The following is an 18,630-nucleotide window of genomic DNA, read 5'->3' on the forward strand; positions in this document are numbered from 1 at the left end:
AGACAGATTTTCATTTTTTCTGGATCTTCCAGCAGCAGAAAACAATACCAGAATGCTGCCAAACACTGAAATGTTCCCACCTCTGACCCCCCATGAATTCAAGAAGTGTAAGAATTTCTCTCAGATTCAAACATTTCTCCTTGGTAACCAGTTTTTAAAGCTGGATGTTAGGCCATGCTGACATTCAGACACTGCAGTCTCAAGTGCTGCCATCGACACACATTTTTAGTAATAGTGTAAGAGAGTTGTCTGTGTGCTAAGCTGAGTGCTTCCACAGCTTAGCAGTTCGAGTTAAGAAGCCTTGAGTTTCATAGCAAATAATGGATTTTTGTATGATGAATAATGCTATTTATATTATGACCAATTGCTCACTTTTTTTTCTTCATTTGACTATATGTAAGCTGCCACCTTCAAAAGACTGAGGAGTAATACATGGTGGTACTTCAAAGGGAAAACCATTGCTGGAATCTGTTTTGGTGTTGTTTTCTAAGTATATTATCCATTATGCCTCCATCTGTCTTTAAAATATTAATGCTTTATTACAGTTTAGATAGGAACAAAGCTTTACGCAGAGTAGTAAGAACTATGAGCAATTGCAACTACTCAGTTCTTTCCCTACCTCCCTTCACCTTCCTCTTACTTCTGAACTTCTGTCTTTTACATCCTGTTCTTTCCAGTTTACTTTCAGATACATTTTATCTTCGAGATGAGAGTTACTCTTATTCACTCTGCCAGGAGGTGTGTGTGTGTGTTGCATTACCACAACATCCATCCTTATGATGAGTTTCTTATCAAGGCATGTAGGCCGAAGGTCTGATACTCCATGTTACTGCCTTCAGATTTGCGCTTTTATACCTCTTGTTGCTTTTTAATGTTTAACTGTTGTTATTCAGAGTCTGTGGTGAGAGATGACCCTGGCTGTTGGCCTGTTTGTCTGTGGCTGAAAGTATAGTTCCCATGATCCCACAAACCCTTCAATCTCTTCATAGAGTACAAAAAACCAAATATTATGAATTACTGAGGCCATTCTTCAGGCAACAGAAGTTCCTGGATAGTTTTTCTCTTTAGAACACATGCTGCTTTGAGATCTGTGGGATGATTTAGCTGAAAATTAAGTGAAGCCACAGTGATTTTCTTTTAACATGGGGACATGGGAGAATGCAGTACTTCAGTTTCAAATATTGCTTTCCTCCAGAGCTTTGAATGCAGATATGATGTGGTCTTCCCCTGAACAAATATTTGGAAATTTAGGTAACAAAATCAAAATCTAGAAGAACTGATGATAGCAGTGCCTTTGGGTTTAAATGCATCTGGTTTGCAAAGTATGTGTGTCACTTTCAGTAAGTTATGGGTGGGTGGGAGGGATCAGGACAAACTATGGTATGCCACTGAAATTCCGGTTCAGAGCAGGAAGGAGCCTTTTACTGCCATGTATTGATTATTGTAGCATTCCTTGCCCATATTTTAGGATTCAGAATATTAAAGCAAGACTAAATACTTTTAAACCAAACCACTGTGGCTTGTGCAGTGGTTGTTTTTTGGTTGTTTTTTTGAAGCACCATGGCTGTGTTGGCTGTGTTGTGCATGCCCCTCAGGTATATCATTCCATTGTCATAAGAAAGTCTACTTTATTTTCACAGTTCTGTGTGATAAAAAAGGGCTTTTATTACTTTAACTAATTTCACTGTCTCTGTCTGTTTAAAGGTGACAGCTTCTCTCTTAGGTTTGCCTTCAAAGTCTTGTTCTCTACTGATCCTGACAGAAAATGAGAATGAAAAGAGAAAGTGGGTTGGAATCCTAGAAGGGTTGCAGTCTATCCTGCACAAAAACAGGCTGAGGAACCAGGTTGTGCATATTCCACAAGAAGCCTATGACAGCACACTGCCTCTTATTAAAGCAAGTTTAGCTGCTGCTATTGTAGGTATGTTTGTTTTAACTTTTGTAAGTGTTAAGGTGTGAAGGTTGTTGGAACTTTTAGATGGGCTTCTATAATGAGAGCACTGACGCCTTGAAATAAATTCCTCAGCTGAATTCCTTCATAGGAATTTAATAATGGACAAAAAATGCTAATCTTGCATTGATATTCAGGTTTCTTCATCCACTTGGAGTAAATAATACTGCTGAGTTGTTCAGCAGGTTGTTCTAGCAATATGGTATATAGCATGCTTTTGACAGGTTGTGTGAGCTTAAGCAAAATTGATTTGCTGGTGAAAATCAGTTTATGCAGAAATTTTTTCAGCTGTTCAAAGCAAACAGCCTGTTTTAAAGATCAGACTAATTGTATCTGAATTAATGGCCTTTTTTTCCCTCTTGGTTTAGATCGAGATAGAATAGCAATTGGTTCAGAAGAAGGGCTGTATGTGATAGAGGTGACCCGCGACGGTAAGTTAGGCCATAATGCATGCAGCAATTACATACAGAATTATGAGCTCCATAACTTTTAGTGCTGCTGTAATATAGGTTGCACATGTATAGTAAGTATTAAGCACTCAGTTAATTGATGAGAAGGAAAAGTGAATGTGAGATATAAGCACTAATTTGGTCATTATCGTTACATTCAGTTGACTGGCAGAAATTAAAGGGATGAGGTACTGGGCATATTCTGACACATTCTCACTTTAGCTGTATTCCCACAGCAGGTAGCAAAATGCTTCAGCACACAGAGCATGCACAGCACACACAGTTTGTAGACTTTCTTTTAAAGCCTCCATGTCTCGTTGTCTGTTCGTTCCAGAAATTTGGCAACCACTCTACATTCTCTTTCAGACTGATGATGTCCAAAGCAAGTGATTGGTTGCTCCTTCCCATTATCTAATTCCTTGACTCTGTGCTTCCTCCTATACCTGCTTTTTCCTTCCTGTTCTTAATGTACTTTGCCCTCTGCCTAGGGAAAATGGGATCAGTATAGTCTGTTATTCCTGCAGTCTTACTGTGTCCATTCCAGAAATTCACACAGAGCCTACTTTGGGCACCACAGCAAAGCATATACTGCGTAGTCACTGGGGGCAGCACAGGCATATCCCTCTACTGTTGAGTTATTAGGCATCACAGGGAATAGGGGAAGCATTTTCCTCTTTATTTGGATATACTGAGGACAAACACAAATAACAATGGGAGATTTGCCTTGGTATGGTAGGGAAAGCATGGAGGCCAGAAGGACATGAGCATGGGGATCAGTCAGGGTCAATCCATACAAAATGCAGTTTTAAACATGGAAAAGCAGAGAACAAGTCTGGTTCACCAATGGACAGTCTTCTTTCCACCATTCCTTTGCCCTTGTCTCCTGGGTCAGAGATTCCTGAGTGCTAGTCTTGTCAGTGATTTCCTTGATTCCTTCTTCTGTGTAATTTAGTTTGTGGCTATTTGAAAGTTGGATTTTACTCATGCTAAAGCTTGCATTTCAGTGTAAAATAAAGCAGTGAATATAGGCTTTTAAAGACTTAACTTTCAAAATTAAATAACATCAGGGATATGGTTTTGGGTCAAAAGAAAAATGTTATTGCTTCTTCTTGTTTAGAATAAGACATTGCCCAGTTCCAAGAGAAATTGCTTTATACATGGATACAGCAGATACTTGAAATTCTTTTTAGCAGTAATGAATGCCATTCCTTTGAGTTAACTTCCAGTCGTCACGATTCTTTGATTAGTTAGATATAAACATAACTTGAGGTGCAAATAATTCCAGGGATTCCAGTACCGTTTCTTGCATAAAAGAAAGTTGTAAATTTAATTTGAAAGGTCATTTCATAAAGGAACAATTATCTGCATCACCATGTCATATGTAAATGTGAAAATTAATTATCAATTCTGGTTTTAAGTTGACATGTTTAGCAGGAGTTTTCTATGGCCAGTTCTGTGTGTTAATAGCATTTTTATAAATCATAATCTGTTTTTCATTTTATGGCAGTTGTAATTTTTAGTGTTAATTAACTACCAGCTGTTTGTAGCAAAGGTCTTTGGTTAGAGTATTGCTTAATTCTTGACAAATAAGCTGGAGTTGGAGCTAGGAAGAAAACCATTTCTCTGTGGCAAGCTGGTTATTTCATATAACATTTCTTAAGACATTTCATCTATTTATGCAAGTGGGGGGATACCACAACAGCACTTTGTGATTTAAACAGCTAAAGTCTTATTACCAAGTTTACAGAATTTGTTTACTTGGCTACATTACTCAACTGTTACTGAAAAAAGGCAGAGAATTTCAAATTACTAATTATCTTTTTTTTTTTAACCTACGATTCACAAATATTTTTAATGCATTCAGCTAGCAGAAAAATTAAAGTTACAATTTCATTTAATTGCTTTATGCTTATTAACTTCCCTAGTTTAGAATTGCTCTTCTGTTTGTACCCCACAAAATACTCACTGCTTTCTTGAAAACTCTTGTGTAGACAAGATCACCAGAGAGTACACATTGCACCTAACCCCCTGCCCTTAGCTGCCTCTAGAGCCCTGCTTTAAAAAAAAATGCATCAAACAGCAAAACTCCCCATGGGTAGCCTGACTAGTCCTTGCTCTGAGAAGGGTTTTCCTGGTGCCTGTCCTAAACCTCTCTTCCTGCAGCCTAAGCCCATTCCTTCATATCCTTTCCCCATCACACACAGCATTTTTTTGCCTTTCCATATATGTGTTTTACACCCTCTTAACTGGACTGCTTTTGTGTCTGGCTGAGAGATCTGCCAGCAGTACGGCATTTTGTATCCTCACTTATCAGGATTAAATACTTCATATTTCTTGTCTTTATATTCTGCTAATTTGGTCTTCCTCCAAAATTCACTGAAGATGCTGATGTTTTCCTGAAGGTGGGACCCATTTCTGAAGATGCAGCATCTTGCACTGTACAGATAAAATTATATAAAAAAAATTTCTCCATTTATCCTGCATGTTAAGCAACACAAAAAACTTTGTTTTCCCACAAAGCGTTGTTGAGATATTTTTTATGAATAGAGAGGGTTACAGGAATGCTTTGTTTCACTGTTTGCTCTGAGAATTAATAACAGACAATCAAACGTGTAATAAGTGCTCTTCCTCACCTGGTACACGTCTGTGTTTAGATTAATTTTCAGGCATGACTGTGTAGCACTGCAGTGTTTCCAGGCCTGGTGGCTCTCCTGTTTAACTCACAGCAGTTCTTGTTTCCTTTGCAGTGATAGTCCGAGCTGCTGACTGCAAGAAGGTGTACCAGATAGAGCTTGCTCCCAAAGAGAAAATCATCATCCTCATCTGTGGTCGGAACCATCACGTCCACCTTTACCCATGGGCCTCTCTGGATGGGTCAGAAGGGAACTTTGACATTAAGCTTGCAGAAACTAAAGGCTGCCAATTGATTACAACTGGAACACTAAAGAAGAGTTCTTCTACTTGTTTGTTTGTGGCTGTCAAACGACAGGTTTTTTGCTATGAAATTCACAGAACTAAACCTTTCCACAAAAAATTCAGTGAAATTCAGGCTCCAGGAATTGTACAGTGGATGACAGTGTTCAAGGACAAGCTCTGTGTTGGCTACCAGTCTGGGTTCTCTCTGTTGACCATCCAGGGAGATGGACAGTCTATAAACCTGGTAAATCCTAATGACCCCTCGCTTATCTTCCTCTCACAGCAGTCTTTTGATGCCCTTTGTGCTGTGGAGCTCAGTAATGAGGAATACCTGCTTTGCTTCAGCCATATGGGAGTTTACGTCGATTCGCAAGGTCGAAGGTCACGCATGCAGGAACTAATGTGGCCTGCAACTCCTGTTGCCTGTAGTATGTATATGTTTTTCTGTTGCCATATCCCTGTTGCTGCTTTACTTGTCTAAAAATACTCAGCATTGTATTCAATTTTGCTTCGGTTTGTCTTTGAATATCGAGTGTAAGTTTTGATGAGTTAACAGACACATGTTCTTCCTGGTGGTAGTTGCGGACTTGGAGATCCTGGATGCTGCAAGAAATGCTCTGTCTTATTACAGGACACAGAAGAATAAAGAGTGGAATGCAAAATAATTTCTACAGAGAGTAGTCCTGGATGCAGGACAGTGCAAGGACTAGCTGTCTGTGAAATTCTATAAAGATTTTTGATCACTTAGAGAATATAAATGTCCAGTTGCCTGTAGGGTGTCTTCTGTGTTCTGTACTCAAAGTACAGTAGAAAGTTGAAGAAGAAATGTAACTGCAAGTCTAAAGGTTCATAAAGATAATAAGAGAGAAAAATTTTGGCAGAAATAGTAGCATTTTTTCTCCTTTTGGTTTTAATTTTAGGGGGCAATATCCAAAAAGAGTATAAATGGAGGGTAGTATTTGAACCATTCTCCTTGTTTCAGGAGCATTGGTTATCAGCTTGGTAGAACAGAGGTACATGCAGAGCGTTTTTCAGTATTCAGTAGTCAAAGGCAGTTGGTGATAAATCTGGTATTTGAAGCTCAAATAGCAATTAAAATTTTTTGAATGATTGAAGGCAAGAAATAGCTTTTTGTTTAAGTAATACAGCAAGGAGTTAAGTGCATGTTGGTTTGATCAGGCCAGGCACTAATAGGAATTCGTTTAATTTTATTTGACTTGAACTGAAATTGTTTGCTTGCTTTACTCTGACCTAGTTCTGTACATAAGTCTGAAGCAAAGTCCCAAGGAAACAATGTAGTGGCAAATTTACTTTAAAACACCATTAGGTAAAACTAATGTTTCCTTTTCCTTAATCAGCTTTACAGTTTTTTGCATTTCAGCAAACTAGACTTGCTAGTTAATGGTTTTGTCTGTTATTATTAGAAGTGTTCTTACTGTAAAGTATTTTATAACATTTTTGTATGTGCAATCCTGAGTGGTGCTGGCCTCGGGCTGTTTTTGTAGAAGAAGCAACATTTTCTGCTGCCAAAGGAAACTGAATTACTTCCCTTTTCATTAGACTTGTCCTCCCTCCTCAGTCCTAGTGTCTGTCACTAGTGATGGTGGCTTTTTTTAACTATCCTATCAGGAGGCTGTAAAATTACAGAATGGTTTGGGTTGGAAGGGATCTTAAGGATCACCTACTTCCAACTCTCCTGCCGTGGGCAGGGACACCTTCTACTAAACCAATTTTCTCAAAGCTCCATCCAACCTGACCTTGAACATTAGCATGGATGGAGCAGCTTCTTCCAGAGCTTCTGTGAACAACTTGTTCCAGTGCCTCACCACCCTCACAATAAAGAATTTCTTCCTAATACCTAGACTAAACCCAGTCTCAATTTAAAGCCATTTCTCCTTTATTTTAAAGCCATATCTCCTTTATTACATTTTCTCCTTGTCCTGTCACTCTGTGCCCTTGTAAAAACTCCCTCTCCAGCTCCCTTGTAGCCTCTTTAGGTACTGTGAGGTGCTGTTAAGGTCTCCCCAGAGTCTTCTCCAGGCTGAGAACAACTCTCTCAGCCAGTCTTCGTAGGAGAGACCAAGAAAGTGGAAGTGATTCTGCTGTGCTAAAGTACCATGTTGTAGAGAGGTTTTGGGATAAAACAGAGAATTTGTGTCTGGGGCATTCAGTGCCCTTGCCCTGGGAGAAGGCAGGGTGAGCACTAGCACAGCTCTGTTAGCCCAGGTGGCCTGTTGGGGTTGGCCCTACACCAGCTTAGTTCTGGTGTCCTGTGCTGAGCCAGTGTGGGTGTGCTAGGGCTGCTTGGCTCCCGTGCAGCCTGGTGGAAAGCCTCGGAGCCAACTGGTCTCGAGGCTGTAGCGTGGGCAGGCCCAGTGCAGGCACTGACACGGCTCTCGGGGAGCCACTTGAGATCTGGTCAAGCTCATCAGCTCTGACTGCCAAGCACCAGCCTTGGCTACAGATGGTGTTTCTGCCTGATGCTCAGTTCTCCCTCTTGATTTGAACATCCAAGCCAACTAAGACCACATGTAATAATGCTTGACCATAAATCACTTTTGTGTTACATTTTTATGATAGCTGTCCAAGGCATTCTTAGAATGAATTTAAAAAATAGCACCACAACTGTACTTTAGTTCTTCTAAGAAGATTCTGTGATGTGTTTAGTGCCCTACTGGGTTATTTTCATTTTGTTTATTGAAGCATCTTCTCTCTATTAAATCCCTTAAGTTTCTAGTAACTGCTTTTTACATCAGGAGACAGTCTTTACATGAGCGGAAGCACGTTGATACAAAGCTCTAGAGATCTCTGCTTTTCGTTTGACCTAAAATAAACTTGTCTGCTGATGCCTTTTATGCTTTTAAAAAAAAAGTTGAAAAGAGAAAATGAGTTATAGGCTTTAAGCATTGTGACATTTTTCTGTCAGCTTGATGAAAGCAACCCATACATGAATATCTAAAGCTAGAAAATTGTAAGCAAAAGAGGAAGGAAATTGAGAGCAGATCTGCATCATGAAGTCATGACCCAGCTCACAGATGGTGGCTCTCTCATCTCCTCTGCACACAGCAGATGTATAGTTGGTTTGCTGCTTCTGAAATGAAGTAATCCATAGCAAAGCTAGCTGCTCAGTTCCTACCACCTAGCAAATTTGTATGCATCTGAAAACTTCAGATGCCATTTTGCAATTTAATGAAATGGCAGTGTGAAGTTTTAAAAAACATTGAGAGGGTCAAAATTAAATCTTTCCATGATGCTGGTAGTTGTCATTAGCAAATCTATTCTCACAAAAAAAAAAATCTGTTTTAAACTGGGGCTTTGAAAATGTTTTTTAAAATGTATCTTGCATGTAGTGGAAAACTTGTAACTACTGAAATCTGCTCAAATATTTGTCAGTTCTGGACTACTGAAATGACATTAGGGTTTTCTGTTTGTGTTCAATCAACACAGGTTGCAATTCTTCATATGTAACAGTGTATAGCGAGTATGGTGTTGATGTGTTTGATGTTAACACTATGGAATGGGTCCAGACTATTGGCCTGCGAAGGGTAAGTAATTTTCTTTGACTATTGAACTTAATTGGGTTACTGTCAAATGAGTTGTTTCTTCACAGTGTATGCTAGACTTGAGGTAATTCTCTGTCTCCTTCCTCAAAACAGATCAGACCATTAAACATGGATGGCACACTGAACCTCCTTAACTGTGAGCCTCCAAGGCTAATATATTTCAAGAACAAGTTTGCAGGTGAGTTCTGAGTAAGGGGGTAAGTCAGAAACTCATTCTGACTCAGTAATTTTCACCATGTTACCCTCGCACTAGATGAAATTGGCATTGGATGTGTCTGGGTCAGTGTGTACCTCTGTATGTGAAACTGCTTTGTGCTGTTACAGCAGGAGCTGGCCTCAGTGTACCAGAAACGTCTGACAACAGCAAGAAGCAAATGCTTCGAACCAGGAGCAAAAGAAGATTCGTATTTAAGGTTCCTGAGGAAGAGCGGTTACAACAAAGGCGGTAAGAATTTATTTGTGGTACATAACTGAATATACATGATGACATGCAGAGACTGGGAATGCTAATAGTAAAAATCACTCTGGTTTTTTTAGGGAGATGCTTAGAGACCCTGAGCTAAGGTCAAAGATGATTTCTAACCCAACGAATTTCAACCACGTGGCTCATATGGGACCAGGAGATGGAATGCAGGTCCTCATGGACCTCCCACTGGTAAAATACATTTATAAGGGAGGGATATATATGTGCATTTGTTCTTGCTCACAAAAGCTGAAGATGAGCTGGATGGGCTCAAGTATTACCTCTGTACCGAATTCTTCTTTAAATCCTTTTGAGAAAGGTGAACCTTCCTGCTGTGCAATGCTTCTAAATCCTGTGCAAGGAAATACTGTTAGCTGACTTACGAATGAGACACTGAAAGACAGTTATCACTGCCAGGAGCTTGTTAGTAGTTTTGTAAATAATCAGTCTCTCCTCCTTCCGTTTTCTTGTTTGTCTTCTTAAAATAACAGAATGAATTTCCTTTCCCCTCATCCTCTCAACATTCTGCTCTTGATATCACCTCCAACAGGCTTTGAGCACGTCTATCCCATGAGCCCTATCTCTGCTGAAATCTCTCTTCAGAGTGACCATTCCTCACTGCAAGGCTCCCCTCTGCTTTCTTCCTCTTCCTGTCCCTCCTCCGCTTCCCTAGCAAGGGTAGGAGTAGCTACAAACTGTTAGGAACTGGAATATGGTATGCTTGTGGCACTTCACCAATTTTAGAGCAATAACAAGGGGAAAAAAACTGATGCTGGAGGTAACTAAAATGCATGCGATTTGCAGTGCTTTACAGCATTAATTTTATTTTGTATTTAACCAATACAGCACTTTGTGAGCTATTGTAATGTTAAATCCACAAGAGGAAGATGTGAAGGTACACTTTTTATGTTCTGTATGTACCCTCCGTTTTCGAGCTGTTCGTCAGGCTTTCTCTTGTCTTTCTCAGATAGTCCAGATGTGGGTCAGGCATTTGTCATTTTAGCAGGAGGAGGAAGGAAAGCAGAGCTGCTAAGTACAGTCCCTGCCCCTTCATAGAGGGAATGCTGGCTGACAGGTTCCAGTGGCTGCTATGGGGCTTAGTTCTTTCTCTGTCTTTCTCAGGGTTTGTGTCTGTTACTGAAAATATGTGGATGTGGTCAAGTAAGTTCAGTTTTTCTACCAACACTGGGTTGTAATAGCTTCAAAAGCACAATAAAGTTTTCATGAGTAACAACTTCTCGTTGGATAGCTTTTGTTGCTGGCTAACAAGGTGTTTCATTTCAACTGCAGAGTGTCCTACCTCCTGCGCAGGATGAAAAAACCTGTCCATCTTCAGCTAACCTGTCACGGCAGCAGCAGCAGCAGAGAAACAAAACCTACATCTCATGGCCCTCGTCAAGTAAGACTGGGAGCAAGCTGGTCACTTCTGAGCTGTAATCTGTGGTGTCAGCAAGAGGTGTAAAGTGCCTTTTGTCCTTTACTCTCTGCAGGTGGCAGTGATGTGGGAGCAGCCATGCCTTCCCGAAGTATGTCTGACCCTGACCAGGAGTTTGACAAAGAGGTAAAACAGCTTCTGTTAAATGGAGACTGAAGATATCCTGTTGACGTAGATAGTTCTCTTCTTCCAATAAATTACATTCCCAAGGAAATACTTCATAAAGACATTTATGGAGATGTTTTCTTTCCACAAGTGTTTTTCCCAGCCTGTAATTTATATTTGCAAGTTAGATATGCCAGCACAAAAGCAAAGCTGTGAAAAGATCTTCTTACGGTGATATTTTAAGAACTATTATGTCTTCAATTAAGCTTTATAGGCAACAGAAATTTGACTAATTGATGAAATGTCCTCAAAGCTCCTAAGAATGTTCTCTGGGATATTAGCATAGAATAGCAAAGTAATATGACTAGTTAAGTAATTTTCAGTGCTGCCTTAAGGAAGACTTTTTGTCATATAACTTGAGAAGGAATCATATCTATAATACATAGAACTGCTTTTAGCAAGAATAAGAGTATGTGCCAGTAGTCACCAAACTTAAAATGTCCTGGCTCTACAAAACTGGTGTTCCTGGATCTAAATAGAGAAGACAGAGGATTGTTGTTTCCATGATTTATCATATGTATTCTTCCCAAGCTTTGCTGAAGCACTGTCTGTGCAAGGAAAGTGTTAGGAATTATTCTTGGGAAGCAAAGTGCCTGATAAAGATCTTTTTTAGTGCTTTTTGGTACCCAACTGTGGGCCCATATAATGCTCTGAGTTTTGAAGCATGTTTTCGTGAAGCCAGACTTTTGCAGGATGCCTTAGCACACGCCAAGTCCAGAGTTCTGATCACACCTGTGGTCTGACTTCTTTTGTCACCTTCAGTTAGCCATTAAAAGCACATGAAAGTGGGGATCTCTAAACACAGGTATTTTTGAAACAGTCTTGGTTTTCAAAGGTGGTTATGATGGACTATGTTAGTTATTCTGCACACCCTTCCCAAACTCCACTATATTCCATGCTGTCATGGTAACTGTTGTTTGTAGGCACAAGTAGTGATAGATTCTGAAGGGGTTTTTTACCATCTTTTCTCTTTTTGGTAGCTCTTAAAATTTCTTACGACTTCTTAAATTTAAAAAATAGTAGTTTGTAACTGGAAAGAGGCTCTAATAACACCTTTTGGCTTTATACTATTTCCCCCATGCCTTTTGGCTTTATGAACTGGATCATGTCAGGATAATCTTGCTATAGATTATCTTATTACTGTTCAAGCAATGCAAAATCTTTTGAACAGCATTCTTTAAGGATGCTACCTTTCAATCTATTTGCTAAGTATATATTTCCCTTTCTTGAAAATAACTTGCTGCAATGGTACCAGGTTTTTTTGTGCAGTATTTCATTAGCTGTGAATGTGTGCAGTGCTCAGAGTTGTAACACACCAAAATAGTGGGAAGCTTGCCAGCCATCCTGTTGAAGTGAGACCAGCCTGTGAAGGCAAATACCCAACAACTAATATAACACTGGGGAAATAACTGTGGATAGTCTTTATTAGATATTAACATAGGACGTACCCACTAAGCATATTCTGTTTCCAGATCTCCAGCCTGAATCTTGGCAGCCTTCACTCATTTGTCAGACACTTCACAGGCTTGTTGCTGTTTTGTAAACAGTTCATACACGTGTTTCTTTCCTCCTCACCAAACTGAAGATGATTTGACCATGGTTTTTAAATGTTTATATGGGCAGATAAACCTACTCCTGGGCTATAAAAATTGCCTAAAAATTGCAGGCTGGTAAATTCTGAACAACAGTGAACAGACAGATGCATTCCATCAGGAAAGCTTTGCAATGGCTAAAAGAGAGGAGCCAGAGATGTAGCAATTTCCACATACTTTACCATAATTCCTGTTGCATCAGAAGGTCACCTTTGGGACTGCACTAGAGACTGTTCATGGTAATGGAAGTACTTGCTTGAATGTTCAACTGTGGAATTAATCTAATGCACACTGCTTCGTAGGTGTTGCTCACCCTCATTTTTAAGTGCATTTGAAAGCTTTTGAGTGTAAAGAATTCACTTCAAGTAAACATAATTTTTTTCATGTTTCTCGTTAACAGCCTGATTCAGACTCCACCAAACACTCTACTCCATCTAACAGCTCAAATCCAAGTGGTCCCCCAAGTCCCAACTCTCCTCATAGGAATCAGCTTACGCTAGATGGACTGGACCAGTCGACCTGTGACGCATAATGCCACCACTCTCACCGTTCCAGCTCCGGTCATCCACTACTCCATGGTGTTCAACAGCAGGGCAAAGCTGTCTCAGATGCTAGTGCCAAGACTGACACAGACTCTCTAGTGTTGTACAAGAATAATTATATATCCAGATTGTAGATACAAACTATGGAAATGAAGAAAATTCTTAACTAATAGCGATTGAGCTTTTTATGCAGAATTGTTCACTGCTCAGTTACGGTTGATTCCCTTCTGCACAGCTGTGACACAGTTTTATTGCATAGGAGCATTTAAGGCCACCAGTAAATAGTCTTATTCTTATGGTGAAAGAGAAATAGAGAGAGTTACTGATAATGTTGCTACAGTATCAGGAATATTATTTTTCTATAGAATGATGTAATGTCTGATTAGCAGGATATCCTTTTAGACAGAATTTGGACTTCTAAATAGGAAATGTGAGCAAGTCTAGTTACATCCTCAGATGAATACACTCTTCCCTTTTTCCCGTAACTGTTTTTTTCCTAAATCTTAAGGAGAATGGTAGGAAGCTGTAGGTTGTTTCCAACATCAATAGAATCACCAGGAAGTCAAAGACAAGTTGGTTATAGTTTTGTGGCCTTTTAATTCATTTAGCCATTACATATACAGCTGCATAACTGTCTTTCTATCTTTCTACCAACTTTTTAGTCTTGTACATAGGACTACTGCCAGTTACCTCTTTACCCATTCCCTGCTTTTTAGTCCTCATCAATCAGTCGTTAGTCAGGGCTTTAAAAATACTGGTAACTACGGCTGTGAAAAAAATTTTACTCCTAGTTCCTGCCTTTCTCCTCCTGAGAAGTTGTTTCTCCTGGGTTTTTGGTGTAAGGACACACTACGCTGTTCAGCTAGCAAGCCTTCTCGTGGACACATTGCCCTCGGAGTCTGCTTGACTAAGGGACTGTATCGCACTAAAACATCAGTCTGTTCATTGGTTACCAAAGTGGAACGTGAAGGATGTGTAACTGGGGGTGCTGCTTTTCTCATTAATTGTATCCTCACCTGCATGATGACCCCATGATTATTAATCAAGTATTGATCATGTAGAAAAATGCACAACACACTCCTGTATATTTTGCGATGGCCCACGTGCGGTGATGTTTTGCGTGTATATTTAATCTCATGCTTCCATGTATTATACATTTAGTACTCAAAGATTTGTGACCATGTTTCATTAAAAGCTTGTAATTAATTCAGTGGCTGGCATATCCAGTTTGTCATTGTCACACTAGTGTGCCTTCTGTGCCAATTTTATGACAGTTGGATGTCACTTATTTAAAATTCAGTTTAAATGGGCTAATGATATACCAATGGCTAATGTTCTTTTCTGAAACACTGTATAGGACGTGCACTTATCTTTAGTTTAAACTGAGTGTTCTAGTCAACATTTAATCCTGTTATGTTAAGTGTTCGACAGTACTTGCTCTTTTTCTCAGATTCTTGATAAAGGGGCTCAGTTAGAGCTGGACACTACTGCTTTGGGGGTTTTCTGGTTTTTACTTTTTTAATGTAAGTCTAAGTCTTTGTAATTATTGAATTGTGAGAACATTTTTGAACAATTTACATGTCAATAAAGCAGAAGAGGGAGGTTTTAAAGTTTACAGTCGTCTGTCTTGACATCTGAAAACAATCTACCACTGACACTTGCTTCAGTCACATGGTAAATTCACTTTGTTCACATGGACATTTTACATAAACTGAAGATATTTTGGAGCTCCGTAGCAAACCACTCCAAGAAAGGTGAATGAGTGTTCAGAAGCAATGGAAGTGCTTTTGGTGGAATACAGCGCTGAAATTTTGTGCCCTCAGTTTTAGAGTTGTCATTGCATTGATTTGCTGGCCCTATTAATTCCTTTTAAAATGATTTATATGACTCATTCCTTATGGCCAAAGCATAGTAAGGAGGCTGCAGGATCTATTTATGCATCGTAAGTATCATAAAACAATAAATACATTTCACTTGTTGTCAAAGCAGTACTCCCAAAGAAAGGCTTAGGAACGTTTCAAAGATTGGTGTGTGAACGGTGCAGCCTTTCATATACGGGATTTTTTTAAAGATCTCCTCATGCGCTGGTATGTGAGCACCATAAAGCCCACTGTAGCTAGACAGTGCCAACATCTCCTCTAGGGTGTCCTAGGTAAGCATCCCTCATCCCTTATGGAGTGCCAAGTGTTCCTGAATTGTTTCTTGGTTTATCTTGCCTTTCACAGGAAAGGCCAAGGTGGGTGTTTTGGACCCCTGCTGTTCCTTGCCTGGCCCAACCTACCTGAGCAGGCTGGGCTGGGTTGGCTTGGGAAAGTGCACCCACACTCTGCCCTCGGGATGGGGTGATAGCTGACAGGAGGTTTGAGGGCTGTGTGCCGGAAGCCTTCTCACAAGTATTCATGCTAATCAGCCTTTGACTTTTAAAAAATATTTCTTCTACTCTTGAGCTGATTTTTCTCTGCACACTGAGGACTTGAGATGACAACAAAGTCTTTAATTATGGGGGTATTAAATCATAGCACTCAGCAGTGCCAGGGCTTGGTTATAATTTAAGCAGGAGAACGTTTCTAGAAAAATAAATTAATTGCTCATATGAATACATTATTCTTTTTTTTCCCTGCCTACGTCTGGGCAAGCAGAATTCCTTCCCAAGTCCTCCACCACAGCCCTTTGCAGACCATTTTGGCCCTTACGGATTTTGATTCTAGTTACCTAAAGAGACCTCTTGAGCCCTCAGGAAAATTTTCATAAATGCAAAAATTCAGGATGTGAAATGATGCTCTGACAATGCACTTTCTTATCCCTGGAGGCTACCAGTCTAGGATCAAAAGTGAGGAATTGAGCTATGCAAGGAATGAGGGTAATTTGGTCTCTGCCCATTTCTCTGCTCATTCCATTTTCACAGAGGCATGACATCAGGTCCTGAAGCTGGAGTGGTGGGTGTACCACTCACTGGAACAACTGGTCACTTCTAGCACGTATCTTTGCCCCAAAAACTGAGTATTTTGGAATACATCATGGTGTCACTTGCCACCCAAGATGTAAACTCATCTGCCACCATCTCTACAGAACAGGTGTGCTGAGAATAAACAGCTTCCTAAATAGGTGCAATCTGCTGGAGAGGGGGTGCATTAAAAGCTCGCTTTATCTTTGCAGGAAGTGCTTAACATAGCTAAGGCACAAGGAGGGGACTTCAATGTGGAAATGCTGGAGGTGCAGGCACCCTTGTTCTGCACAGCGCCAGATTGGCATCCCTGGGAGAAAGCAGATGTGTAAAAACCTTGAAAGCTGGCACTGGTAGCCTAAAGCACTGAGAAGCAGGAAAGTGTTTGAGGGAAGAGATGACTGTGGGAGTTGAACTGCACCTTGAGGTGCAGTTAAGTGAAGTATTAGTCAAAGGAAGGTGGCATGTCATGACCAAAAACCTTGTCTTGCTGAGTTTAGCTTATTTTGAAAGAAAAAGGACACATGGTGTTCTTGCATGCCAGGCTACTGGAGCATCTTGTGTTCCAGTTTGCACCATCTGCTCTGGATGAAGCTGCTCTGGCAGGCAGAAGGGAGGAGGACAATCCAAAAAGCAGTGTTCACCTGCCCAGCCCTTGCCATCCACTGCTGTGGCAGCAGCTCTGACCGGCCTTCTCCTGCCTGTTTGCACGCCTGTAAATGTGGCTCCCCTCTCCCCTTCTCCTTAACATCCCTCCTTGGCAGCCTTGGGGCTCCTGGCAGCTCATGGAGCAAGAGCTGTGGCCACTACCACCCTCACCCAGTGCAGGGCAGCCCCTTCCTACAGAGTGAGAGCTGCTCTCGTGGCCTGGGCTCGCTGCTGGCAGGGCAGACGCGTGGGGCTGGAGGGGCTCTGCTTGAGGGGAGGGGGTACCATGGGCACAGTACCGTGTCAGGAAGGCAGGATGGGAGGCACAGTGCCAGCGCCATCTCACTGCTTGCAAAATGTCCTAAACGTTTTTGGGGACGGGGGTGATGACGAGACCAGGCATCAACTGCAGGCCTGGTGTGGGATGCCCAGGAAAGCCGAAAGATGGCAAGAGCATGTCCCAGCGGTGCCTGATACTTGGGCCAGCGTTGCCGGCAGGGTTAGCTGAGGACAGGAGCAGAAGACAGCAGGACGTGCTCAGCCAGCGGGAGCTGCAGTGCTGTGCTCCAGCCAGAGGAGGAATATGGACTGAGGAATCAGCCCCTTCCCTGTCCTTGCAGCAAATATTTTCCCTGCTCCCCAATAAGCTGCAGCGCTTTTTTGTCATCTGACTGCACAGGTTCATGCAGGTTTATTGGTGCTTTCTCATAGTTAAAACCCTCAGATCTTTTTCAGCCTTGCCTCCTTTGCTGTTTCTTATGCAGCCCCTGCTCTGCGGTCCCGTGAGGACGAGCAGTGCAAAGCCCTGCATGCTGATGGACACAGCCAGAGCTCAGCTGCCACCCCGCAGTGCCTTGGCCAGCTCCTGCACTCCGGTGAGACCAGTCCCTGCCAAACGCCCTCCCACCGCTGCTACCTCCTGCTAAAAGAGATATAAAAAACTAAATTCATTGAGCCAAGTCTGTCTTTAGGCTTGGGGATATTTTGAGGACTCTGCCAGTCTGAATCTGGGTTTGCACAACTTCTGTGAGCGGCTGACTCATGCAAAGGGAAGGCACTGTGCTACGAGTTGTGTCCATTAATAGTGTGCAGGTTGCTTTTCCCATTGAGACCCTGGGAAGCAATGACTCCTGAGATCTTGCCATTAACACTAATGCATTTTGAATTAGTCTGTCGCAGTGGGGAACCCCTGACTCTCAGGACCAGAAGCAAAACAAAGCCTTCAGGTGCCCAGACGTGCTGCGCACAGCCTCGGTGACATGAACCACCCACCCAATGTGCCGCTTACCAAAGATGCCTGTGAATTAAATTCCTTGTTTAGGCAGGATCCCAGGAGACACCCATGTACCAACCCCCTTTGCGCTGCCCTGCCTGCACCGTGGGCTGTCTGCGTGCGTCGGTGTGCAGCAATCACGGATACAATCATGGATACCGCTGTTTTTCCAGCAGCTGTTGGTCCCCAGCATTGCAAACTGACTCTGGTGCTTCAATTTTTTTCTGCAGAGCTCCCCCCTCCCTGCGGCGCGTTCTGTACGAGCGAGCGGACGTGGCTCCTGAAGGAAAAGTACAGACTGTGCTCTGCCCGTGCACTGACAAAAATTGATCTCTGCTTTAATTAAAGCCTCTATTGTAAGTGACCTCGAGCTGCTAATGCATTTTAAAACTGAAGCTTTGCCAACAGCAAATCCATACACGCCAACACACAGGGGTGACCAGGTGGAGATTCCTGCCACAGAGTGGTCTGCCTCCCTCTGTGCTAGTGATGTGTCCCAGGATGGTGTCCCATTCCACAAGCACACACCTGCCCATGGCTCACCCTCAAACCCCTGTGTGTCCAGGCAGGACACTGAGCTGATGTCCACAGCTGCTTGCAGGGGAAGGACATCATCCTGACACCATATTGTGCAATGGTCCCTGTTGTAAATGAGTTGTCATTTCTCTCCCTTACTCCATGGCCATGGG

General features: G+C 41.7%; 1 protein-coding gene across 9 annotated transcripts in view; it reads left to right on the plus strand.

Moving 5' to 3' along the window:
* CDC42BPB (CDC42 binding protein kinase beta) overlaps positions 1–14,689 on the plus strand; it is a 92,856-nt gene extending 78,167 nt beyond the window's left edge. For 3 of the 9 annotated variants that reach the window (XM_048305551.1, XM_048305557.1, XM_048305554.1), the window contains 11 exons: positions 1,705–1,921; positions 2,320–2,382; positions 5,148–5,744; positions 8,764–8,861; positions 8,973–9,057; positions 9,204–9,324; positions 9,417–9,534; positions 10,465–10,503; positions 10,633–10,741; positions 10,833–10,903; positions 12,935–14,689. In XM_048305551.1, coding sequence (XP_048161508.1) covers positions 1,705–1,921; positions 2,320–2,382; positions 5,148–5,744; positions 8,764–8,861; positions 8,973–9,057; positions 9,204–9,324; positions 9,417–9,534; positions 10,465–10,503; positions 10,633–10,741; positions 10,833–10,903; positions 12,935–13,066 — 1,650 coding nt within the window. In that variant the 3' untranslated portion in view covers positions 13,067–14,689. The remainder of the gene's footprint in view (positions 1–1,704; positions 1,922–2,319; positions 2,383–5,147; positions 5,745–8,763; positions 8,862–8,972; positions 9,058–9,203; positions 9,325–9,416; positions 9,535–10,464; positions 10,504–10,632; positions 10,742–10,832; positions 10,904–12,934) is intronic. The other 6 variants (XM_048305552.1, XM_048305558.1, XM_048305553.1 and 3 more) reach the window with 3 other exon arrangements.
* Positions 14,690–18,630: the final 3,941 nt, after the last annotated feature.

Source organism: Corvus hawaiiensis, chromosome 6, assembly GCF_020740725.1.
Source record: "Corvus hawaiiensis isolate bCorHaw1 chromosome 6, bCorHaw1.pri.cur, whole genome shotgun sequence".
Lineage (NCBI taxonomy): Eukaryota > Metazoa > Chordata > Aves > Passeriformes > Corvidae > Corvus > Corvus hawaiiensis.